Source organism: Podarcis liolepis, assembly GCF_965112155.1.
Source record: "Podarcis liolepis genome assembly, chromosome: 1".
Taxonomy (NCBI): domain Eukaryota; kingdom Metazoa; phylum Chordata; class Lepidosauria; order Squamata; family Lacertidae; genus Podarcis; species Podarcis liolepis.
Genome location: NC_139554.1, coordinates 80,273,465 through 80,300,913, shown reverse-complemented (window position 1 = coordinate 80,300,913; position 27,449 = coordinate 80,273,465). Strand labels below are relative to the sequence as shown.

The 27,449-nt window shown below is 40.8% G+C and overlaps 1 protein-coding gene across 12 annotated transcripts in view; it reads left to right on the top strand.

Moving 5' to 3' along the window:
• The window catches only part of DAGLA (diacylglycerol lipase alpha), an 88,593-nt gene that overhangs the window by 33,223 nt on the left and 27,921 nt on the right, over positions 1-27,449 (top strand). For 8 of the 12 annotated variants that reach the window (XM_083485643.1, XM_083485640.1, XM_083485638.1 and 5 more), the window contains 5 exons: positions 11,290-11,410; positions 19,374-19,512; positions 21,927-22,138; positions 25,990-26,091; positions 26,532-26,670. In XM_083485643.1, the coding sequence (XP_083341769.1) occupies positions 19,418-19,512; positions 21,927-22,138; positions 25,990-26,091; positions 26,532-26,670 (548 nt within the window). In that variant the 5' untranslated portion in view covers positions 11,290-11,410; positions 19,374-19,417. The remainder of the gene's footprint in view (positions 1-11,289; positions 11,411-19,373; positions 19,513-21,926; positions 22,139-25,989; positions 26,092-26,531; positions 26,671-27,449) is intronic. The other 4 variants (XM_083485636.1, XM_083485635.1, XM_083485645.1 and 1 more) reach the window with 2 other exon arrangements.

The following is a 27,449-nucleotide window of genomic DNA, read 5'->3' as shown; positions in this document are numbered from 1 at the left end:
ATCTAAAAAATTTATCCTGTATCTTAAATAAACCAAATTGTCTGCAAAAATTAGAAAATGCAGTAAAATCAGCATAAACAGTAAGAATATGATTACTGTAAGTGTCTAATACTAGTTAATTTAGCTTTAAATTTAGTCTAAATCAACATTAAAAATAATGAAAAGATCTATGGAAAAGAGCATTCCCACCTACCCGTCCCCATCCCCGTAAAAGCAGGCAGTCACATACTAACTTCGATAGAGAGACAGTTATATAACCTAGAGGACACTACCATGTGTCTTTAGAGATTCTGGCTCCAAGCTGTTTAGGGCTTTATAGGTTATAAATCAACACTTTAAATTGGGCCTGGAACTGAACAGGCAGCCTGTATAGTTCAAACAAACAAAAAACCTCATGTATCTCTGCTGCCTGTTTCTGTGAAGAGCTTGGGCCTAGGAAATTTAAAGTGGCCTCTAGGTATACCTTCTTCCCTCTTGAGAGAGCATTTTTAATGCTGAAATGAGAATACTGCTTGCATTGTCTCACTTGTTGGGTCTGTACCTAGTCTCCAAGATAGAGTGCAAAGTAAAAAAAATGGGATTGCAGCATCCAGTAAATATTTTTCTGGCTGCTTTGTGAGACAAAACCTTATTCTCCAGGGCCTGTAACTTAAGCCAAAGTATTTCCTTTGTTCTTAGTTTTGCTTCATGTCCTTGGGCCAAACAATGACCTGAAATCACATTGATGGCTTAAAAGTTTTAAGTGTGGAAAAACCTGTTTGCTAATCTGAGGAATGAAGCCACCCCATACTGCTAACTGCACTAGATATGTATCATTAATATATATATTTCTGCATATTTTGGTTAGGCAATACTAGATTTCACTTTTTTCCCTTATCTTTGATGATGATGATGATGATGATGTTGAAAGGAAGACATGCATTGTAGATCAAGTAAAACAATGACAGGTTGAAACAACAATTCTATACTGCAATCCTTTGAGAATATCAAATGACTTCTTGTTTCCCTTGAAAATAGACCCAATGTAAATTCTTTTGTTTGCATCAGAGGCAAGCGATACTGCATGAAAGCATTCAGAGTTTTGTGAAAACCTCCCATGTCTATGTGCAGATGTTCATAGACGTGCATTCCCATAGGGGTGCACAGCACATGTCCTTTCCTTGATACAGTGTTGGATACTTTGGCATTTAAACACTGTTTCCTTAATACTCTATGGAGAATATTCTGTGGTGATTCTATGCAGCCTACATTAGCGGCAGGCTGAAAGAAAATTGACTTTAAAAAGTAATGTTCCCTAGAATTTAGGATGGACTAAAAGGACACCTCACAAAATATTGAAAAAATAAATTCAGATTCCTGTATATGATAGTGGCTGCACGAACTGTAGCTTAGCTAAAAGACTAGACCCAGAAATGAATGGATTGATGTTGTCAATGAAGGTATGTTGAAGAAACAGTTGTAACTGGAAAGTGGCATGTGCTGGCAATAGCATGGATGTCCTTCAGAACGTGTCATGTAATAATAGATTACCATTGAGATATTTTCAAGTTCTTTGATGTTAAGAAATGTTGCCTTGTGGCAGTATGCACCTAGAAGTAGAAGCTTGTTTCACTAAGCTAGAATCCAGCATGAAAAGAATGTAACTGATTTCATAATAATTTCCCCAGTTCAGTGATTTACAGCTGCAATTCTGACCCCACTTATCTAGGAGAAAGCCTTATTGAATTCAGTAGGACTTACGTCTGAGTAGACATAGCTAGGATTGAATCATAAGGCTGCTATCCAGTGCACAATGAAATTCAGAGTAAATCCTTTTAAATTTTGTGTTGCTTATTTATGAACAAACAGGCATATAATTGTGCTTCATGCATAGGAAACAACTCTACATAGTATCTCATACCTATAAAGCATATTGTCTAATATTTTCCCCCATGAACCTATTTGTAAGGATTTTAGCATTGATATCATACAAAATTGCATTTATCTGGAAGCTTACCTTAGTTTATGTTTAAGAGAACAGCAATTGAATATTTAAGTTCAGATATAAAGTTACTGTGATGTGTTGGAGCTTACTGTAATTGTAAGGAATTTTGGAGGTGTAAATTCATTTAGAGTAAGGAATGTACTCAGATAAATTCAAGTTGGAAGTAACATAATGTTGTCACCTATAAATGGAAAACTTTGCAGCTTAGGAGTTACCCTCATATGCATGAGAGTAGGTTCATGTCTACCACAACAGAAATCTGCAGAAATGGTCTGCAAAGGATGTAGTCAATTAAATTCAGCCTTTAAATCAGGGTGAAGAAACTGTGGCCCTCCAGATGTTGTTGTTTCAGCTCTTTTCACCACCAAACATGGCCAGTGGTCAGGAATGAAGGGAGTTGTGTTCCTTTGTTGTAGGTCTACTACAGAGGTGGTGAACTGGATGTGGCTGGTGGGTCATATTTTTTACTATCCTTAGCCCTCACAGGCCACCTGTCAATCCCTTGACTTCACTATTACATCAGGTGATGGGGCACTTTGAAGTCCTACCATACAGGACTGATTGTAGATGCTCCAAAGATTTTGCAAGCCCCTTCAAGGATTGGCAGGCTGCAGCTGGTGCAGGGAAAAAAAAAAAGAACAGAGAAACTAACATGGAGAAGAAGTCAGATTATATCATTTCATGTTCCTCAGGCAAGAAGAGTTTCTTCTCTAATGGAGTCATACGTTTTCTTTAGAAGGATATTATCTGCAGCTGAGATATATTTCAGTCTCCTGGTTTATATATTATATAAACACATTATTGACATACATTAAAGTTATATTATTTGAGAATTGTTTCCAGATGGAATAGTTTTATGTAGGATGCTTATTCCAGTAAGACTATGATTCAGGTTGCCATTTTAAAAACTTACAACAGTACAGAGTGAGTTTGATTATCATTAGACTTTTAGTAATACCGAATTCTGGACTCAGTCCTACTTCTACTGAAGATAAAGTCATTCTTTTTAGAATTAATTGCCACATTCCTTGAATCATCATCTCTCTTGGATTTGAACTCAGTTTAAGCATTACTACTCTCCATGTGCTTATTTTTCCTTTCTCAGGTGGCTTTGGGAGTTAACAAGCATGTTCTGACTAGTTCTCTGAGAGTTGTTGGCAGCGGTTTGCTGCTAATGTTTGAGCAGGGTGGGTGGGTGTTGCTTTTACCCAGACCACCTCTTGCTGCATTCTTTGTATGTTCTTTAAGAAGGGGGTAGGGAACCAGAGCTCCTGATAGTTTGTTTCCCTTCTTTTTTGAAAAAAAGTTTCCTCACAAGCACAGCTGAGAATTTAGGCAACACCATTGGCAAACAGATCTATTAAGTGCACTTGCTGGGCATGTTTATCTATTTTATTTCTGAAAAATATGCTGAGGGTATTGATAGTATAGCACTCTGTTCGGCTTGTGTAATTTGCAGAGGAGGTTAGTCAAGGCATTATTGGTGGGTGTGCAAGTCTGGGGACGTCTTCTTACAGAAGATGGATTTTAAAATGCTTGTTGCTTAGTGCCATCTGGTGTATTTTCAGTTTAATTTGAACTTGACAGGAATTAGACAGAAGGATCAGTCATAGACAAGGAAGGCACTCTCGTTTTTTTCAGGAATTAGATAGAACTTCTAAAATACCTTGCCTCGGCCATCACCAATGAGTACAAAATTGTAAGAGGATAATGAAATACTAAAATCACCAGAGCTATACTTCAGTGAGTGACATTTTTCATTCTCCATTTATGGTTATTCTCAGTTCTGAAGAGGAAGTAAGAAACATAAAGAGGCCTGTGGCTTGAATTTGATTTTTCAAATTTTCCTTATACAATCCATACAAGTAGGAATCTAAAAGGAATTGAGAGGGGAAGGAAGGGGGCCAAATAACGATTCTCATTCCTTTTACCCACAATAGGTAAATTGTTGGACAAGGGCTCAGATAAAACTTTTTCTGAGCCAAATAGCACCCCCATAGTTCATGTAAAAGGGCTGAAACCACCATCCTGACCTTGAAGTAAGTGTTGAGAGGAGGGCACTGAGCTGTGCCAAAGTAGCATACTGTCTGTGAACCCAACTCTCCTCTCTCAGTTTTGGAGGTGAAAGGAGGGTTCAGCCTCCCTTTGCCTCTGAAGTGACCGTGGGTGGAGGAGATATTTGAGTAGATCTGGAGAATGTGATGCTGCAACTCAAGACTCTTAGGATGACCTAGTGTCATCTTACCTGGTGGCTCCTAGTGTTAATTAAGTGGGAAACAAGCTATGCTCACTTTCTGCTCCACCAGCACTATTAACCTTTCTCCCCAGGCCCATCACTGATGGAGTGGCAGGCATTTGTTCTCCTCTCCTGCTTTCTTTCTGTAAGTATTCTGAAAGTACCGTATACTGTTGGTAGAGGCTGCCTCCTACCCTGCCATTCTCCTCCCTCTTTAGGTCTTCTGGGCATATGTCTTTGGACATACCACTTTAGAAATAGGTATTCCCAGTCCAGGATTTCCCCACAAAGGAAGCTCCAGCAGTAATATATGAGCCAGCCCATATTTTTTCCACTCATATTGTAAAGACACTGACATTTTGTTTTGTAGCTGTTTCAGGCTTCCATTTTCCATTCACATCAGGAAAACAATTACTCCTGATACTTAGCTTCATCCTTCCTCTATGGTCTAATGGCCATGGGCAACCAGAGCAAGAAATTGATTTGAGAAAGCACACCACCTAATTTCACAGTGACATTCCTTCAAAGATGATGCCCAAGATTCTGAAAGAGAAGCTCATTTTTTAGATCAGCTATAGGCTAGAAAGCTGAAGACATTTTCTAAGGATGACATCACATCCTCCAAGGAAGAACAATCTCCAGATTGTGAAGATGCACGTTCTGAGACAGAAAGAGCTCTATTCATAGGCTTTAAAATAGCAGCCTGAAGATTGATGATGTTTTATACATGTTATAATTGCTGGTTTCCGCTTGAATCGGGCATGCTAAGTGCATGCCATCTGGAATACTTGCAGTCAGGCTGATAAAGATTGGAGGTTCAGCCATAAACGTGTCTTATCTGGCAAGCTTGTAATGTGGAGGGCAGGGGGCACAGAATGTACATTCCTTTTGTAAAAAATGAGTTCCAGGGGCTTGTTGTTAAATAAATAAACTGTAATCATACATTTCCAGTTTATCAAGACTATGTTAAAAAAAATCTCCAAAACTCCAACAGGTTGTAGAAGTGGACACACTTTTGAAATTATTGTTTTTCATAAAGTACATCCTGACAAAGAAAAGTACAACAACGATAGTAGAGGACATGTTTTTCATGCAGAAGGTCCCAGTTTCAATCGCTGGTTTCTCCAGGTAGGGCTGGGAAAGACTATTGCCTGGAACCCTGGAAAGCTGCTGCCAATAAGTGTTGATGGTGCTCAGCTAAATGATGGTCTGCTTTGCTTATAAGGCAGCTTCCTATGGTCCTCCTATCCAGTTTCACAATGGCTAGCAATTGAGTTTTCTTTGGGTGCAGCTTTCATATATAAATTCAATATATAAACAATAAATAATAAATTCCAGGTTCAGACATTGCACTAAGCTAACCCCTTCACAGTTTGCTTGCACCTTGCATGAAGGAAGGAGCAAAGCAGACTCTGGCTGCATTCATCAGCTAGTATACACCTTGTGTACCTTATGGCTTATGGTTTAGCGTTAGCATGTGAAACTGACGGGGGGGACGGACAGCTGGACATCTACCTATCCATTTGGACTCTTAGGTGACTTCTCTTATCTCCAGTACTAACCTCATGTAGTTGCTTACTATTCACTTACAGAAATGATCACTGGGATGAAATTATCCTCCCCCTTTATTTCAGCTACAGTTTTTCTCTGCCCTTCCTCATTACTCGCCCCATCCTTCATCGGGCTTTGCATAATTAGCATTACAAAGCTTCAGAAAACTATTCTAGTCAAACAAATAAAAACATTGAAAGGACTGCATGGGTGAGGGGTGCTGAATCTTTCCCTTCCTACAACTTCCCAAAGCCACTATTCTCTTTTCCTAGCTCACTTTCACAATTAGAGAAGAGTAACTGACTACAGAGTGTTGAGAAGCCAGAGTGTAGCTCTCGCCTTAAAGTATGTTAAAGTTAAAGCAAGACCTCTTTATATGTGAATGAGGCAGATATGTGAATCATGGCTCCAACATGCCCAGTTTGGCTCTGCTTACAGTGGCTGGATGGCATAACAGTATTAAGGTGGAGTATAGGAAGTTATTTTTAAAACTCCAGGGCAGTTTTGCCAGCACTTTGCAATGAGCAGTTTGAATTATTTTGTGGGTGGTAGGGCTATTTTTCCATTTTCTGAAAAGGGGAGTCCTAATAAATGATTAAGTAAAGGGATATTCATGGACTGGTCTGATCGTATTTACGTGTTATACAACCCTCTTATTGCTGCATCAAAATAATACGGCTGGCCATTTCTAGTTAGCAGGTGGTCCAGCCACCACAGGGTTGACAGAGCTGTCGGTTTGTTATGCCTTAAATATGTCACATTCAGCTTAATGTCTGATCTGTGGGTGGAAATGGCAAATGCATCAGGAGAGCAAATCACTTAAAACCACAGATGTCTCTAGCATGCTGTCACTCTCTAGCTTTGTGTAATTGTTGGCACCACAGTGGAGCAGTGGTTTGGACACTTTGGTTTGGTTTTCTGTGGTCTGTTAGTGGAGTAGTATGCAAAGTACACAAGGGGTCATGCAGGTCTCACTGCTTCCCTTTGGCCCTTATCCAGCTACAAATGTGTGCATCAGCCTTGGCTGCATACATACAGTCTCTGCTCAGATAATTGCTGGTACCATTATTCTGCTGTTTTGGGCGGAGAAATATTATATCCAGCTGCTCCCCTGCTCAGCTCCCTCTCTCGAACAGTTCCTCAGGACTGCCGCACAGTTTGATGCACACAGCCATAGCAACTGAGCAGGGGAAGGAACCACAAGCACAGCAGATACTTGTGAGCACGGTTCCTCAACCACATAGGGATATGCATGCTGAAGCCTGCCTCCACCTACGCCTCTAAGCTTACAAACATAATTCTATTTGTATACCACCTTTCTGCAGTTCAAACCATGTTCAAGGCGACTTGCAACATGAAAAAAATACATAACTACAACATAACAAAAATAGTTAGAAACAATAAATAAAACATTAAAAATACACAACCAAACTGAACAATTACCACATAAACCACAATATCTAAAATAAAGATACAAAAAACCAAGATCAACAGGTCCCCCCAACAAACAACCCCAAGAGTCTGTTTATCAGCGTCAGTTTCTGTACCTGTAGTGAGTTAAAGCCCCACCCTCTGGGAAAAGGTAGGAAAAGGCCTGCAAGGCAGGGAGCAGGTCTTCCAGGACTCACAGGCATTTAGCATTAGCATCTGATTCTATTTGTAACTCTCAATTTTTCTCCTGACACTGATTTGTCTCTGCTCCATTTCCTAGTTGGTTTGCATGAAAGAAGTGGCCACACTCTGATAATGTGTTGTGGTAAGCCTCATGCTCACATGTCACACACACCCCTTTCCTCCACCCGCAAGAGATTGACAGCTTCCAGTTATTATTTGGAAACAACCCGTTCCCTACTTCTGTTCTAAACCTCAAACAGAAGCTTTAATTCTCTTCCCCTTATGCACAAAGCAGGAAAGAAGAGGAAGGAAAGCCTATGAGACAAAAACTTGCTATGCTGCATTCTGAATGAAACCTATATATTTGTAAAGATAGTGCTTGTTTATATTTGGGGAAAAGTTCACTGTATCAGTCATCCTGTCTATGTTCTATTGGTCCTTACTCATTATCAAAGTCCCTTTTTAAAATAAAAAGTTGAGCTTGCATGCAGTCATCCATTGCACCCAAAAACTGTCCCAATGAAGGGGAACCCCTACTGGGCCTGGGTGTGTGCATACATTGTGTGCTGAAGCTGTAACAATTTTCAGAGACTTGAGCAAAACAGGAGTCTACTTCATCAAATGTTTGAAGTGATAAGTTGGCAGGTGATGTTGGGAAAGATTGAGGGCACAAGGAGAAGGGGACAACAGAGGACGAGATGATTGGACAGTGTTCTCGAAGCTACCAGCAGGAGTTTGACCAAACTGCGGTAGGCAGTGGAAGACAGGAGTGCCTGGCGTGCTCTGGTCCATGGGGTCACGAAGAGTCGGACACGACTAAACAACCAAACAACAACAACAACAACAACAACACATGGTTGTACAGAAAAAAATTCTATAATGAGGTCTTTGGGAAATGAAATGTAAAAAGTATAGGCTTTGACCATTTTTATTCCATTACACATGTTAACTTATCAATGACAGGTTGTTTGCATTATCATCAGCACTGCTTTGTCAATGATCACTGTACTTATTTTACATACCTTTAAGCTTTAACGTAACTGTCATAGCCTTTTTTTGCATTTCATTTCCCTCTGACCTAACTGTTTACATTTTTTTCTATATACGTTCCTGACAGCTCATGCATCTGATGAAGTTGACTCTGGTCCATGGAATCTTATGCCATAATAAATGTGTTAAAACCTAAGGTGTCACAAATCACTCTTGTTTATTTTGAAGTTGGTGATTGAGTTGAAGGTTTAGCATATTTCTGGCTCTGACTGCTTCTTTCTTCAGAATCTCTAGGTTCTTGACTGAAGGAGGAGAGCCCACCAACTCAAAGGAGTTAGATTATATTGTACAAAGGTGTCATTTATATCCTTTTCCCTCCTCTTCCCTCAATGTATGCTCATCCACCCACACTATAAGCTGTATTTCACACATTCTCACATCTTGCTGCCACAATATTCTTTCTCCTCTCATGGATACACAAATACCACCTGATTTTCCTTCCACATGCACCTATTAACAAACTCCCCCTCAGATAATGACCATGTTCTCTTTCACACATACATATATATGTGCACTCTACATCTCTCACTCAACTGCTGCTCATGGCAGAGAAATTGCAAGGTGGACATGTCATTTTATGAGTTTTATATTCACATTTTTTGGTAATTTTAAAACAGAACATATAGTTTGGGAATGGATGTTTGCTATTGTTTTTGTCATTGCTAATCAATAATGAAAATACAGGTGCACCATGATGTTTCTTTTCTCTCTGCTCATCCCAGCGGTTATTCCTCCTCTGGTTACTGCGGTGGATATACAACCTGCCTGTCTGTGTGTCCAGACATTATGATTGTCTGCAAGTGATTTCCACAATGCAGAGTTAATGTTGCCAGCCTTCAGATCACATTTGTAATGCAGAGTTGGTCTGCCAACAGGTCTGGCGCCTGAAACCAGCTGCTCGTAGAGCACACCCTTCAGGATCCTGCCATCTTCCATTCCGTGGGCATGCTACCCCATCACTGCTGCCTCTTCTGGCTGGCTGGGAGCAGGGCACGGAGGGTTCCGTGCCCTGTCACCGCATGGCGCTTGAATGCCTGTGCTTCAGTGGTGGGGACGGGGCGAGTGTGGAGGACTTCCTCTGTGCTCCCCCAGCCCCTGCCACTGACGGGTGGGCACTCACATGCCGGGTGGGGGCAGGGCGGTCCACTTTGCCCTCTGGGCCCTGCTTCTGCCCAGCAGGCCAGGGCCAGCTCGTCATCGGGCAAGCAGGCACTTTTGTGCCAGGTGAGGGCACAGAGGGTGGAGAGCACCCTCCATGCTCTTTCCCCATCAAGTGTGTGAGTGCCTGCCCACCAGCTGACGGGTGGGGGCTCGAGTGCCTGGCGGGGCGTGGAGTGTGCTCTTCACCCTCTTCACCCTGTCCAGCGCACGGGGCCCATCCATCTGCTGGCAGGCAAAGAAACCTTCTGTGCTCGCCCAGGAGGCTTGCACGCCAGGCACATACGGGGGGGGGGAGGGAGGAGGCTCTTGCTTTGCACCCCACTCAGATTCTGTGCCTGGGGCCACAGCCCCAGTGTGGGTGTGGTGGTTAAGAGCGGTAGTCTCGTAATCTGGGGAACTGGGTTCGCGTCTCCACTCCTCCACATGCAGCTGCTGGGTGACCTTGGGCCAGTCACATTTCTTTGAAGTCTCTCAGCCTCACTCACCTCACAGAGTGTTTGTTGTGGGGGAGGAAGGGAAAAGGAGAATGTTAGCCGCTTTGAGACTCCTGAAGGGGAGTGATAAAGCGGGATATCAAATCCAAACTCCTCCTCCTCTTCTTCTTCTTCTCCTCCTCCTCCTCCTCCTCCCACTACACCACTGAGTCAGACCACCGGTTCATCATTTCTGGTATTGGTTTCTCCAGGGTGTTAGGCAGACATCTTCATTCAACTTGAGCTCTTTTGATTTGAGATGCTGAGAACTCAACCTGAGACCATTCTAATGGAGAAAAGCACTCACAACATTGAGCTGCGTGAAATAGTGCACTAATTCTAGGACATCTGGAAACCCAAATGAAAACTTGGGAATAGGAGTTGCAGCTGCACTGTGTTTGTTGGGATTGTTGGCTGCTTTGAACTCACAGTGTGGCACTGTATCTCCCTTCCTTAGGAATGAGTAGCTTTGGGCTGGTGTGCTAACCTAAGGGCTGCATATGGTGTCTCTTATATCTAATGGGATATGCGTAAGCCAATTTCCGTATCTTCCTGTTGTGCTCAGCTTCTGTATGTATTGTGCTTCTGCAGCGAATGCCAGATCTAGTAGCATTGTGGATTTAACTAAATCTCCCTAGTTTTATCTGAAATCTTGTGACTTTATCTGAAATCTTGTGGCCTCGTTCTTGTTCTTTTTCTTTTTCAGCCTTTTGCTCCTACAGTTCTGTCTCTGGTGTAATCTGTTGTAGGGAAAGAGGATTTCTGATATTTAGGAGGGATTTAGAGTGTTCCAAAGTCATTACAGTGCACTCAGTTGCTCTGATTTGTCTAGTGAAAGAGGTGCTGCTTCTCTGCTGCTGCACTTGCTATCTGAGAGCATTCTCTGTCCCTTGGTGTTTCTCTCATGAGTGACAGCATTGTGTGCTCTCATTCTCAGTCCTTCCTCCCATAATTCATAATTCTCCTGAGAGCAGGAAATGAGGTCACTTCCTTCTAGAGTGAGATCAAAATGTAGAAAGAGGTGGGGGGAGTCCTGATTCACACATGCTTTGCTTGAAGCAGCTTCAGTGGAATAAATGAAGGTTGTGTCTTGGAGGGAGGGACCTGCTGTGATGGAGGTAGTGTTGCTGCTGCTGTTGCTGCTTCTGGTGATGCGGATGACTGGCTTTGTTGGCAGACAGTCACCAAGCTGTTTTTTCCCTCCTGCTTGGGATTTTCAGTGGTGCCAGGGCGAGTATGCTGATTCCTCCTTCACTCATGAAGACTCCGTCCATGGACACGGACTATCCCAAGAAAGCTTCTTGGGACAGAAGAATGTGCTTCTACTGGACTACATGCTATGTAAGCATATTTTATTCACACACACTCCTGTTTCTGTTTGAGCTGGGAACCCAGCTTGTTTAACAGTGCACTTGAGACATTTTAAATGCATTTCTGTGCAAATAAATGCCTTCCCATGACTTCATAAATACACGCTCTAATCCAGGTGTAAAGTCCTTTTCAAACACTTGGTAATCCTTTACTGTTTTACGTAGTCAGGACATGTACTCATCATCACAGCAAATTAGTTAATTTATACAATTTGACTGCACTATTCTACATAATAGGGGAAGATAAAGTGTGGTAACATATTATTTCCCATCCTTTTAATGCATACATGTGGAAGAATTGGGATTCTAATGTGTGTTAGTGATCATGAGTACAAGAGTTATATTGATTCCAGGCTACTTAATTAATCTAGAGTAACATGATATGATACCTTCTATGTGCTGCCTTATTTCTGCTTTCTTCCAGGACTCATAATTGCAGGTCCAGTGAATTTTGAGTGCACCTATCAATTCCTGATTTTTTAACTGCTCAAATAAAAAAACATGAATGATCTGCCTCTTAACTTTCAGGATAACATACTTTTTCATTTAGCTCTTATGCTGCCTATGTACCATATGCTTTTTCATTCTCAGCTGCTACTGTTCTTACTCTTGACTTCCACACTACCTTCAATAGTTTGGAGAAAAACAGGTTCAGATGCCTGTCATATAAATAGTAGGCTTGCTAAGGTAAAATAGGTAGCCTATTCAAAGTTACTTGGTTTTAAACATGAATCATTCTTTGTTCATATTTTCTGTGAGATTTCATTGCTGGAAAAGTTTCATGATTGCAAAATATAATATAGGAGGTAGAGTCCAGCTAATTGCTCTAGAGGGAGTAATATTTTACAAAGATATACAAGGAGTGTTGGAAGTGAACAATGATCCTCAGGAAAATGTGATGGAAGGGAAGGCTAGTAATGCTTGCCAATTTTTTTTGGTGGGAAGAGGTATTGCTGTGTAAAGAGAGAATGAAAGATATCACCAGGGATTTTCGCTAGAGCAACTTGGTACCAATTCTTCATAATGGTACCAGTTCTTCAGAATGGTACCAATTCTTCATAATGTCAGCAACTTGATGGGTTAGGTGAATGAATCTCAAATTAAGAAATCAGCCCCTGCTACTCAGTGAATGCAGACCTGCCCTTTACAATTAAATTCATAAAAATGGGAGGACATACATATTTTCTCAGAGGGGACAGAAGAGGGACAAGACAAAAAAGATAGCTTCCTTCCTTTTCCCTTCTCTCTAGAATTCTTCTCTGTCATCTATACTTCCTTGCCCAATCCAATGAAGGAGAGCCGCTCTCAGATACTTGGATGTGTATCTAATGGTACATCCTTATGGGGAATATATATTCCAATGGTGCAGTACAGATAGACTGCATCTACACTCAGATGTACATTTGCATGTTCATCTCATTTATCCTCCTGTTTTAAGCTGAAAGAGAAGAGTCTTCCTTTCATTTCAAAGGATACTGTTTGGTGGCAGGGGTAGCTGTGCTTGGATGTTCAGCTCAAGGTACAATATTTTCTCTGGGAGGGCCCTCTGATTTAAGAAACAAAGTGACACTTAGTTAACCTGGAAGGTGTCAGGCACACTTTCCAACAACATTTTTGAGAATTCTCTGAAACCACTTCACCAAAGTTCCTATGGTTTGAATCTTGGAAGTTCTGCTTAGATCATTTGAATGTGAACCTTGTGTAAAACAACAACATTATATGATAATTGTAGATAGACGTAGAAAGTATATTGGTGCTTACCACAAGAGTGCTTTGAGAAGCAAATCCTGACTGTGATGCATATAGTAGAAATGAGATTATTTAGGTGTTGCCCATTTTGTTAATTGCTTAAGAGAACAATTAAAAAAGATCAAGTCTGAGGTGCATTGATAGCAGCAATGAGTGTGCTCTCTCTCTCTCTCTAGCAATACTCCTGGGACAGCGACAGAATCAAGATGCCGGAGGATACGGAAATAGAGTAGCTCAAAATTATCAAAAATGTTGGGCCTGATTGAGACTTATTATAGACATCTGGAGTAGACTAACACTCTCTTGGGAGGGACGAATGGCGGCCATAAAAATGAACATCCTTCCAAAAATACTATTTCTATTTCAGAATATTCCAGTAATCAGAGGAACGACAATGTTCAAGGAATGGCAGAGGACCCTGTCCAGGTTTATCTGGCAGGGGAAGAGAGCAAGAATTAAGTTTAAATTGCTCACAGACAGGAGAGAAAGAGGGGGGTTTGCTGTCCCGAATATGCAATTATATTATGAGGCCGCATGCCTATGTTGGGTTAAGGACTGGATAGTTTTGGAAAATCCAGATGTGTTAGACCTGGAAGGATTCGATGCTAGATTTGGCTGGCACGCCTATTTATGGCAGGATAAAGAAAGGGTTCATAAGGGATTCTCCCACCACATTGTCAGAGGAGCGTTGTTAGAGGTATGGAATAGAACTAAAAGACTGTTGGAAAAGGGCATACCTTGGTGGTTATCACCAGTTAATATCTCATCACTTAAAAATTTAAACACGGGAACCCAAGATGGACCTACGAAGATCTCCTGACTAAATCGGATAAAGGGTGGAGAATTAAATCATATGAAGAACTAAAGGATAAGTCAATAGGGTGGCTACAGGTTCACCAAATTAATGCCCTATGGAATGAACACAAAAAAATAGGGATGAGTGAGAAAAAATCAAAATTCCAGGTAGAAATATTAGAAGGAAAGAGTAAGCTTTTATCTAAAATGTACAATCAATTACTGGAATGGGATACTAAAGACGAGGAGGTGAAGGAGGTCATGATAAAGTGGGCCATAGATTTGGGATACAGTCTAGAATATGAGAGATGGGTGAAACTTTGGACTAAGGATATAAAATTTACAGCATGCGTTAGCCTCCAAGAAAATATCGAAAAAATGATGTATCGTTGGCATATTACTCCTGTTAAGCTGGGGAAAATGTACAAGACTGGAGACAAAAGATGTTGGAAATGTAAAAAAAAAGAGGGTGACTTCCATCATATGTGGTGGTCATGTGAAGAAGTGAAGAGGTTCTGGGGTTCTATTTACGACGAATTGAAAAAGATAATGAAATACACATTTCCAAAAAAACCAGAAGCATTTCTTCTGGGAATGGTCGGTGAGGAGATCAGGAAAGAAGATCAAACTATGTTCCAGTATGCAATGGCAGCAGCCAGAATACTGTTGGCACAGAACTGGAAATCATCTAAAATCCCAACTATTAGTGAATGGCAAAACAAGCTATTTGAGTACTCTGAGTTGGCAAAAATGACTCAGAAGATTAGGCACCAGAGTAATAAAAACTTTATTAATGATTGGAATAAATTTATATCATACATGGAAAAAAACTTAGGTGACATTAAAATAACAGTAGGTGAACTATAGAATCTGTGAAGTAAAGACAAAAGTTGAAAGAAGGAACTGCAAGAAGGTTATTAACGTGATATAGCTTAAATCGTGGTGGAGGGAAGTCAGAATGACGATATGATAATTAGTACTTTTGGAGAAATTTATTTATGTCTTGATGTTTTACTGTTTATATTTGTTTATTTTTTGTGTTTTTTCTTTTTGGTAAGTTTGTGATTTTAAAAGAGTGTATATCGGAAATAAAATTTATTTAATTAAAAAAAAAAGAGAGAGAGAGACTTATTATAGATCATGTTCAGGTCCTTCTTAAGCTATATTATTAGTGCTTGGTGAAGTCATCAGGATGGATTATAAATTGAGATGTAGCCAGGCAGGACTGAGGAGAACTAAGATGCTGTGGACATCAGGAAGATATCCCCCCTCCTTGTACCTACTCTTGCCAAATTGTTCTGCGAAGAACAGAGGAAGTACTACTGGCGTGAATCAGGAAGCTAAGCTATTTATTCCTGAATAGAAATGGAGCCACTTTCAACTGTCAAATCTGTTGCAAACCTTTCAGCTGAGAAAGGCTCTCTGGTTTATGTGGAAGGCTTGAGTTCCTACTGCTAGATTTAGTAGGCAGACCCTTCAAGTTACCTCAACTATCCTTCAAAGCAGCAAAACCTCTCCTAGGCCTGATAGTCTCTTGGAACCTGTTCAGACATTGAAGAGGACATTGTGGACAAGTGATGTTCATTTTCAGAAAGAAACTCAATACCAGTACAACCAACCTGGATATTTAGAACAGGGTAGTGACTCCACCCATGAAGCAGTACAAAAATCACCAGGACACATTCTGCGGGGAAAGGCCATATAGACAAGTGCTGTATGCTTTGACTTATGGAGTTGAGAATTACCGTATTTTTCGCTCCATAGGGCGCACCGGACCATAGGGCGCACCTAGGTTTTTTTTGGGGGGGGGAAATAAAGAAAAAAAATTATTCCCCCCCCCCAGCCGTGGGACTGAGGACGGGGGAAGCCCAAGCTTCCCCCGACCCCAGCCCCCAGAACAGGTCCAGGAGCGGTGGCAAGATTACGCGCAACTTCGCTGCTGCTCCCAGAGCTTGTGGGGCTGGGGATGGGGGAAGCCCGAGCTTCCCCCGACCCCAGTCCCCAGAACAGGCTGCTATCCACAAGCCTTCGGAGCCCGGCGGGAACTCATGCCGTGCTCAGAAGGCTTGCGGATAGCTGCCTGAAGCCTGCATTCGCTCCATAGGACGCACACACATTTCCCCTTCATTTTTGGAGGGGAAAAAGTGCGTCCTATAGAGTGAAAAATACAGTATATTGTAGGGATTAATTTGAAATTCATCACCAGAGTTTGTGAGTAGGAAAGACTCTATGCATAGGCCCCAACTGCAATGTTGCCATTAACAAGCTTCTGAGAAAAGGAAGCACTAGAGAAGCATCTGGCCATTAAATATCCAGAAATATTCAGGGGGACTTGCCAAAGGATGATCTGGGCTGGCTTCAGCACGTGCCTTTGGCATGTATGCCTGTGGCAGCTGTGCCTGGAAGCAAGCAAGGGCTGACTGAAAACCACAGCTGCCACTTGCTGCAAGGGCACTGAGAATAGGCTCTTTAGACATTGAATTTGAATGGAGCTGCTATGCAAGCTGGGCTTGGGCAACTCACAGAGCAATCTGTTGTATCAGTTCTAGTGTTTCACAAAGGGGTATAGGGAGATCTCTTCATAAGCTGTGGGGAGCGGGGGGTGAAGTATAAAAAAAATTCTGTTTGTGATGTTCAGGCCAGAGGAAGTTTTTGAACAGTTGCTTGGGTGAGCAGAGTGCTGGGTGAAGAGAATTATTGTACAGCTGCTATCCACAGAAAAATGAATCATTCCTTATGGCCAAATGAGTTAGCATAATTACTGTTTCTGGGTGGATAAATTATGGACCTTACAGTCTGATATTCTGATATTCAGATTTAGACTAGGAACGCTCTTGAATTTTGTCTAGTATCCCAGTGTGACACTGGTATCTGAGATGACTGATGCCAGTGGTAAAATGAATTATATAACTCAGAAGCTCTTTGAATATCCAGCCCAAGGTGCTTGCAGCCAAAATATTACTTGTAGGATTCCCTCCAGCTGTGAATGCATTCCCATTTCTATTCTAGGAGAAGTCTGTTATGGCCACAAAAGTATGACATGAATCTGTGAATATCTCCTCCCCTGCTATTCATTAGTGGGATCTTCTGCTGAATCTAAAGTCTTCTATAAACAGAAGGAGCTCTTCCACTTGTAGAAGGCTTAGTATCCAAGCCAATGGATTCAAAAGTCTCAGTGTCTAATTGCAGTCATAAAAATAGCTGATAGCAAGATTTTAGATTATGTGCATCATGCTTTGGTTCATAATGCTAAAACTGATACCCTTTATAACTGATGTGGCTAACCTTCCTGTTGCAAATCCCATAACCTGACGTAACACCTTGCAGACATATGGGTAGGAATTTCTGCTTTAATAACATCATGGGCATACTGTATATGCTGGTCTTGGAGAACCAATATCAAAAGCCTTCCTGTTGTCCTGTGGGTTTTTTGGTTGTGATTCAACATCCATTTCCATGCACAATCCTGTGAAGATATGACAGAGATGTCTGTGCACCTTGTTTATCACACCTTGAAAAGGTTAACATTTGACAAGTACCATACATATTTACTCTGAAGTGAGTCCTACCTCATTCAGTGGAGCTGACTTTCATGCAGGGATACATACATTTGTATGCTTAGACCTCACTGTCAAAACTGGAAAAACTTGAATGTTTGTCATGTATGACAAACTTCAGCTTCCTGATTGAGTGGATCTCTTTCTTCAGAAGAATCATTCTGTAGAAAAATTGCCACCCACCCATTCAGGAAGCTCCACTTCATTGGTTTTGACAGGCTGTGTTACAGGCTGGAATTTGGGTCACAAGCACCATGTTGTAGCAGCTGACTCTCCAGAGGACCTACTGGACCAAAATGAACAAATTAATAGGTGCCAATATGGATACGAATTCCAGAATTTTTTAAAAGTAGGTTAGCAGACTGGTCAAGCATTCTTGCCAGGGAAACAGTTTGGGAATGCCAACCTAGCATCCATACTTCTTTGCAAGTGCAAATGCAATTTAGAGTCTGAATACCTTATGATAGTTCATAGGACTGGCTTTAGATTATGTCCCCAAACCCAAAATTTCACTGCTTTTATCCTACGTGTAATATGGAATAAAGTTGCTAAGCTACCTGTTAGAGCTTCCACAGGCATCTAGAAAAGATCAGTAACCAATACAGAGCTCTGTAATAAGATTCCCACTAATCTTGTGAATTGGAATCCAGTGAGCATGGGCTTTACTCCACTTTCAGCTAATGCTCACCTCCCTTCATCTATAGCTGTGTTTCTTTTGATCCTCCTAATGCCTCTTTTAAACATTCAGGTGTTGCATCATCTGTAGCTCTGAATAGCAGTATCAAGAAAGTTTAGGAATCTGCATGCCCTTAGGGATAAACTCCAGAAGAATAGTCTTTTATCAGAATAACGACAACAAGCCCATGAGCATCTTTAAAAGTAACACATTTATTGTGGCATGACCGCTTCATCTTCATCATGTTCAAGGAAGTGGCACAATATTATTTTTGCTGGGCATGATCAAACATTCAAACCATCAAAGCATGAATAAGGAAATCATCCTGACAATTACTGCAGAATCTACCTAACCTTCAGTTTTAAAAGAGCAAGTGTTTAGCTTTTAGTAGTTATATGAACATTTATAAGGGGGTTGGGAAGGGGAGACTCTCTGGCTTCTAAAGATTGCTAAAAAAAAAAAAGTAACAAGACTAGGTTGCAAGTGATTTTTACCTAACCCATTTCATTTACTGTACAACGTGGTGAATGTTTAGCCCCCCCTTTCCTTTACTAAAGGCAGCATGAATGCACATGTGACTATGTGGCTAGGCACCCCTCCTTTCATATAATAATGTAGTTTTTAAAGGATTGAAGAATCCTGCACAAAATCCTCCTGTGGGTGGCATACATGTGGGTCACTCACCACGGCCTCTCCAGTGGGTACTGAAGACAGCCATACCAAATATACCTATGTCAGTAGCACTGGGTCATGTACCTAGAGGCTGCTTTCAGCTTTTGGAGGGCCCAGTTTGAATCTAAAAAAAAAAAAAAATCTGGACGGCCACATTAATCAGAGACCATGGCAGTTCACAAAAATGAATTTGGCTTGCCTTATGGCCATGGGTTGAGAAAGAGACTTGGGTAGCCAATATGGTGTAGGTCTGTAGGAGATAGAATGTCCAACTGGAAAGGGGAGCCCTGGGTTGAAATTAAACTTCAAAACTGGATCACTACCTAACCTATCACTCAGAGTGGCAGGGTACAAATGTGAGAATTGTGTGGGGAAATTGTCTGAGATATCATTACAACTATTCTGTTCTTAGAACAAGTGAGCAGCCATATTTTTGTGATGGCTGGAAAAACCTTGCTTAATTGCTATTTGTTCTTCTGTTTCAGAAGGTGAGCATTGTGCCTGGTGATCCTCCCCTGACCCATTAGCCATGCCAGGGATTGTGGTATTCCGTCGTCGCTGGTCTGTAGGCAGTGATGACCTTGTTTTGCCAGCCATCTTTCTCTTTCTCCTTCATACCACTTGGTAAGTGAAAACATACACCTGAGCAGAAAGCTTCCATGACTCTACTAATGAGCAGAGTTTTTTTGTTCTGTTTTGCTACTCTTTTTTCCAGTTATTGGTAGCATCCTGCTCCCCTATAAAAAGTGTCATTCAAAACACTGCATTTTTAAAAAATCATTTCATAAAATGTATATGCTGCCTGTTTGTAGAAAAATCCTCAAAGCCGTTTTCAAAAAAGATAAAGCAATAAAATCATCACTAATCATTTATAACCATTGTTTAGAGCATAAAGTTGTAACCACAACAAAACAATTTAAAACTCATACAAACTTTCTAAACGTCTGATGTTAAAGCTCAGAATGTTGTCAGTAGGCACTGAAAAGAATACAGTAAAGGTATCAATTGGTGGGATTTCCCAAGTGTTGACTCATAACATCAGTCTTTTTTAGACTAATGCCATAATTCACATCATTAGAAAGGTAAGTTAATGCAGAATTTAATGCAACACACTGTGTTGAATTATCTTGATAAACCACGGTAAAGTGTATTTCATACCTTCTCACCATTTCTGTTAATACATAGTATGGAAAACTTTTGCCACAATTAAAGCCCTACAATGGCATCCCATGGAATTATTATTATTATTATTATTATTATTATTATTATTATTATTATTATTATTATCATCATTATTATATTAGAGTTTATCTACTGCCCTATACCCAGAGATCTCAGGGCAGTTCACAGAATAAAATCAAGATATAAAACCACAAAATACATAATAGAAATAAAAACAACAACCCAATAGCCCCCCCAAAAAAAACCATTTTAAAAGCACATAGGATGTAAATCAGAGCAACCAAAGGCCTAGTTAAAAAGGAACGTTTTTATCTGGTGCCTAAAGGTGTATAATGAAGGTGCTAGGCAAACGTCCCTGGGGAGAGCATTCCACAGACAGGGAGCCACCTCAGAGAAGTCCCGTTCTCATGTTGCTACCCTCTGGACCTCTCGAGGAGGAGGCACATGAAGAAGGGCCTCAGACGATGATCTCAGGGTCCAAGTAGGTTCACATGGAAAGAGGCAGTCCTTGAGGTACTGCAGTCCTGGAATGAACCAAGGATGTTAGTTTGTCAGGTGTTATAATGTAAAACCAATATTGTATGATTGCTTCTTATCAGTTGTTCCTTGGTTGCTTCTGACCAACAAGTTTCTTTATGGATAACTCAGCAGTGGTGTACTGGGGAATCTACATGTTGCCACACATCTTCCCAGAGGGCAAGCAAAGTGATGAAAGTTGTGACAGCTTATTGTTTTACCCTTTGTCATGTGGGCACACTCATGTATCATGTATAATAAAATCATTATGTAGGCAAGAATAGTAATACCATATTGACATTATAATCTCGATGTAGAGTTTACAGCACCGTGTGCCTGCCACATTTTCTTCTGCCCTCTAGTGACTACTGAAAGCATGTCCACGCCTTTACTATTCTCATTTTAAGACCTCCTGATGACAGTGGAGAAGTAGACAGATCTGTCAAAAGGAATTTTCTCTCTCTCAGTTATAGAGGGACACAGAATGTGTTCTGGGATGCCATCCAGAAATCTGCATGTGGGCGGAAAAAAAATCCCCACTAGCTAAGCAGCAGCATTTTACTATCAAAGTAATCCCTAAACATATACCACAAATAAATGGATGACATTAGTGGAACATTTGAAATTGGCTAAGTGTGATATTTGCCTGTAATCACAGAAACCCAGACCCAGGTGTATACTGAATATAATACCACTGATAACATTCCTTTAGTGGCTGACTCTGGAAACTCTTGTCAAATTATTTCATTAAAAGTAACAAGATAATTACATTGTGGAATAAAATGTTAAAAGGGCTCTGATGCCTTTAGAGAGGATAACTGTTTTATTATGGGATGAGCTTTGATAGGTAAAAGCTCGTTTTATTAGATGTATGCAGTTGTGAATATGTTCAAAGCTAACTGCCGTATTTTTCGCTCTATAAGAAGCACCAGACCACAAGACGCACCTAGTTTTTGGAGGAGGAAAACAAGAAAAAAAATATTCTGAATCCCAGAAGCCAGAACAGCAAGAGGGAGATCGCTGCGCAGCAAAAGCAGCAATCTCTCTTGCTGTTCTGCCTTCTGGGATAGCTGTGCAGTCTGCATTCGCTCCATAAGATGCACACACATTTCCCCTTACTTTTTAGGAGGGAAAAAGTGAGTCTTATAGAGCAAAAAATATGGTACTTATTTGTTTAGCGCATAAAATAAACTAAGCACTTCATGGAAACATTAAAAAGAGACATTTTCACAGACCTGCAATCATAATATTGCTGTTGACATTCTTTGAATACTATTTTTTCATGTATATGGTACCTTGAGGTTTATCAAGGGAATATTGTATGTGCTTATGTGTGGCAGGTTCATAATCCTTTCTGTGGTGCTCTTTGGACTGGCCTACAACCCCAATGAGACCTGCTCTCTCAACCTGGTGGACCACGGCAGAGGCTACCTGGGTATTCTGCTTAGCTGCATGATCGCAGAAGTCGCAATCATCTGGCTCAGCATGCGTGGCAGCATCTTGTACACAGAACCTCGGGATTCAATGCAATATGTCCTGTACGTCAGACTGGGTAAGAGACAGTGACCAAGGGACTTTATAAATTTTTGAACTTGATGCACCCATCTGTTATACACTCAAGGGATTCCCCCGTCAGCACACAGATAAGCAGACACAAAACACATTCTTTTTCAGCCATTTAAATACTCTGCTCATTTAGAATATACATACTGCAGAGGAGAATCTCTTTTCCAGAATTTCTGTCTTCATCCAAAGGCATTTTCATTGGTAGCACCAAGGATGTTTTTTAGTCTAGAAGCATCCTCTGAATGTTAAGCAGGGGAAAGCCATTTATAAAACTAGTTTTTGTTTCACTTCTACTACAGATGTGGGAAATGCAGAGATTGAATTTTTGCCAGATGTCCCCATGACGCTGCATAAATTTACCCTCTGTAAACTTTTGATTAGTTTAATTTTTTGGATCCCTGTCACCTCACTTTGTTAAATGACATAAGACATCATTTCATTTGTCTGCTTTTTAGCATTTTACATTTGTAATAACTACATTTACCATGCCATCCTGCAGAAATGCAGACACTGCATGTAACGATTGCCTTTCTCCATGTGCCTTGATACTTCTTTGGTAGAAATCTAATTCATGCTTAGCATGCACACAACCAAACCTAAACCCACCTGCCGTGGTTGAGCACATAAGTTTATTTCTCCCCTTGCTTGTACACATGTCCTAAAACGTTTCCATTGATAACCCTCCTCTCTCACAAAATATTCTTTGTAGGTACTAGCTACTTAAAGGAATCTCTTCCACTGATGACGTGTGCATGGAATTTGCTTTGTCTTTTGAAGGACGTATAACCTTTCCCTACAGTCTCCCTCAAGACATCCTGATTCTCAAAGATGTTACCAGAAAAAAAGAAACAGGCATTGCTCACTCACAACATTTTTAACTGGCCTTCCATTCATATCATATAGAAATAACTAGGCTTCCTCTGCTCTAGATGGGTGTTTATTTTTGTTGTCAGACACATATTTTTATTAGAATTGTATAAAAAAACATTGCACACAGGAAGGGCATCAACTCAATTCTAAACGCTGTGACATTGCTGCCTATTCTTGTTTAATTACTTCTTCACTGGATGTAATTTTTTGTAGGCATGGTTACTCCTTTTCTGAGCCTTGCTTAAAGAAGTTTGTGAATCCAAATTAAAACTGAGCTGAAGTGGAGGGAGAGGGGAGGAAAGCAAATAAAATCCAAGACTCACTCTAGGAAAGTGTGCAAGAAGCTCTCTCTCTATAACAATGCTTTCAGCTTCTCATCTTAAAAGTGCTTCTATCCCATGCTACCTTGCAAGCAGCTTTTGCAGTTTCTGAAGAACTTTTCTTAGTTGGTGGGTGGCAGCACTATTAAGAAATTAAATTATTCCCTCCCTATTCAGAAAAAAAACCCTGTGCATAGAAAGGTTTTCATATTTTTCTCCTTTCCATGCCTTGAATTCATCCATTCAGTGAACATTAGTGGGTAGCCTTGCAGGGGCTGGAACCTCTTTTTTGTTTTCTTTCTTAATTTTACTTACAATATTTAATCAGTGAATATACAAAGTAGATGTTATCATTCTTAGGGAAGCAAACTAGGAAAAGCCCTTTAAAAATCTGAAAAGTTCAGTTGGTACAGGGATAGAGTGCTGTCTCTCATCACTGATGGTGTTGGAACTACTGGCCAGTAGCAGCAAAATATTGAGGATTGCAGGTAAATATGATAACCTCAAAAAAGAGAGACACTAGTTTGAAGGAGAAAAAATGGGGCTTTTCTCCACAGCATGAGCTGCAGCTTCACATTTGTTACAAGAAAAAGGTTCTCACATTACTTTGGTAGAGATTATTCCTTGGAGCATTTAGGAGTGGCTTCTCAGTGTCGTAGTGATGCGGGTGGCGTAGTGATGCGGGATGTCGTAGGGATGCGGGTGGCACTGTGGGTTAAACCACAGAGCCTAGGACTTGCCGACCAGAAGGTCGGCGGTTCGAATCCCCGCGACGGGATGAGCTCCCGTTGCTCGGTCCCTGCTCCTGCCCACCTAGCAGTTCGAAAGCATGTCAAAGTGCAAGTAGATAAAAAGGTACCGCTCCGGCGGGAAGGTAAACGGCGTTTCCGTGTGCTGCTCTGGTTCGCCAGAAGCGGCTTAGTCATGCTGGCCACATGACCCGGAAGCTGTACGCCGGCTCCCTCGGCCAATAAAGCGAGATGAGCGCCACAACCCCAGAGTCGGTCACGACTGGACCTAATGGTCAGGGGTCCCTTTACCTTTACCTCTCACTGTCGTGCCACCGGATCTAACTTAACAGTGGCAAATTTATAAATAAATAATAACTTTTGGGGATTTTTTTAAAAAAGTAAGACACCCCCCTCCCCTTCTTGAATTGAGGTGCGTTGCTGAGATGGACCCTAGCACATTTTCTTCTTGAACTACTTTTTAAATGGCTACATGAGTATCCAAAAATACATCTTTTTTTCTTTAATCACTTAAAAAAATCTTCCTGGACTGAAGAGAGGTAATGTGTTGCTCATCATGATAAATTTCTGTTACACGTCTGCAACAGTTACACCAAAATATATACACATCTATAGCTGCTGTGCCACTCACACTTTAGCTGTTTAGCTTGAAGTGCTGTGAAAACTTAGAAAACAGGTTTTTACCTGAGAATGGAGTGTGACATTCAAAAAAGAACATTTCAGCATTTTATTCAATCTTTTATTGATAAAAGGAATTATATGGGTGGGGGGAATTGAAATTACATGCTACAGGTAGCACCTCCAGTCACTGAAAAGTTTTGTTAGACTGTGTAAAATGTCACCTTTTGATATCTGAGAACTGAGCAATGCAGTATGATAGCAATTATGTCTTATAAATTAGATATGTAGCTTAATGGGCTTTTTCTTTTACTTTCTTGCAATAGTAACATGTTGCTGTTATCTGCCATGCTCTGCTTTGAGTCAAAGTAGGGATGGGTGAGCTCTCTCCAGTTTGCCTCAGAGTTCTTTCCCCAAAATGAAAAACAAACACCTGGGATAATTTTCTGAGCCAGTCTGAGGTTGGGAAAATCATAGAACCATAGAATTGTATGAGCTCAAGCTTGAAGAAATTCATCAGCATCTCAGGGTCCAAGATTCTGCTGTCTAGTCAATTAGTATACAATCTATATTTCTGCATTTTGCCTCCCCCTCTTTCACCCCCCCCAATTTATTTATTTTTTTGCCAGAATCAGATGAAACTCATGTGTACCTGAGATTGCTAAAGCCAATGAGGAATTGAACTATATCATAGGTGGATTTCAGGAGAGAAATGGGATTGGGAGTATTTACTTATTTACAACACTTATAATCCACCTTCACTAAGTGGTCCCAGGTTGGGGTACACATATAAAAATATTATGACATCAGATCTAAAATACATAGCATCATAAAATATTTAAGACAATTCTTTCATGTTCTGTCATTTTAGTGGTTGGAGTGGAACAGAGGAAGATGTTATGTATGAAACTCTATTTCCTGTTGCTGTACTACCTATCTAGAAATATGTCCATATTCTTAGGAAAGTATTTGTTATGATGCTCAATGGGGATGAGGGAAAGATTTGTTTTTGCTGAGGGATTTTTGGGAGCTTTCCTTGAGCATTAGTATAAAATGCTCCTAAATGTAATTCTTTTTATGCGTTTTCCTTGAAAAATGTGGGGTGGGTATGTTTAATTGAGCTTAGACAAAAATCTGGTTTTGCTGGAAGTGAAATAATAAATTGGAATGGATACATGAGAACTGCTAACAAGAAATACTGTGGTGGTCTCTGACATCTTTGAAACAAGGTATTCATTAGAATAATGCTGCTATTGTGCACTATGTTCTTATTGTTTCAGCCATCCTGGTGATTGAGTTTATCTATGCTATTGTGGGCATTGTTTGGTTAACCCAGTACTACAGCTCCTGCAATGATGTTACTGCCAAGAGTGTCACTTTGGGTGTGTATTTGAAGGTTTCTGCATGAATTCACTTTCTGCCTATAAAAATGTACCCACCCTGAATGTTTTGCGGATAGACTTAACCATTGCACAAACTTCAATTAGTATGTATGGATGGAAGGACAGTAGCTGTTGTTTTGCTGCCTGACTAGGTATTGTATGGATTTTTGCAATTGCTCTGGAAACCAGTGCAAATCCTTACAAAAGAATCCAACAGTACATCTCTAACTACTGTTTTATCCATAATTCCTTTCACTCTATAATATCTGGTTTTGAGATCCCTGGTGTTGCTGTGGATGCATGCCTTCACTTTGGTCAGTGAAATTCAGCTTGAGTGTGTTGCTTCAGAAAAAAAACCCCATAAACTCAAAGCTAACTTGCCAAGAGAGTCATAGATGACACTTCGGAATTGAGCATTTGAATCTTCTTTGTTTTACCAGGAATGGTCGTCTGCAACTGGGTCGTCATTCTGAGTGTTTGCATCACTGTCCTGTGCGTCTTTGATCCAACAGGAAGAACTTTTGTCAAACTGCGAGCCACAAAGAGGAGGCAGCGTAACTTGAGGACGTACAACTTGAGGTAAGTCACAAAACAGCATTTCAACAAGATAGAGTCTGGATTATGTATCTAATGTATCTAACTCAGAAGCTATTTTCCTTGATTTGTTTCATGATTGAAAAAACTGTGTTGTGACCTGATTAACTGATTTATATGGACTTTTTCTTTTTTCACCTAAGTATCCCTCTTCCTCTGTTGCCACTCAAGGCAGTTTAAAAAGGAGCTCACAATGCAACATGTGGACAGGGCTTGCTGTTTGTCAGTTGTTGGTGGGGGGACACCCAGCTGAAGACAATTGCTTCCAACCACCACTGTACAGTGGTACCTTGGGTTACATACGCTTCAGGTTACAGACTCTGCAACCCAGAAATAGTACCTCGGGTTAAGAACTTTGCTTCAGGATAAGAACAGAAATCATGCAGCAGCGGCGCAGTGTCAGCAGAAGGCCCCATTAGCTAAAGTGGTACTTCAGGTTAAGAACAGTTTCAGGTTAAGAACACACCTCCAGAACGAATTAAGTACTTAACCCGAGGTACCACTGTATATACTAATAGTGATCCTAGTTCTCTGAGTGCTGGTCCTGATGTAGCTAAAATGACAACACACACACAGGAGATACTGGGATGCATGGGGGCACCCTCAGGTTTGCTCATAGCATCATCATCATCATCATCATCATTTTTTTAAAAAAAACACGCAGGGGGAAAACCCTAGGAGGCAACCTCCATTCACAGTCGCCCAGTGAGGACTGTGCATTATCTATAGGCACGGGATACTGAATGTTGTGGGGGTCAGAGTGG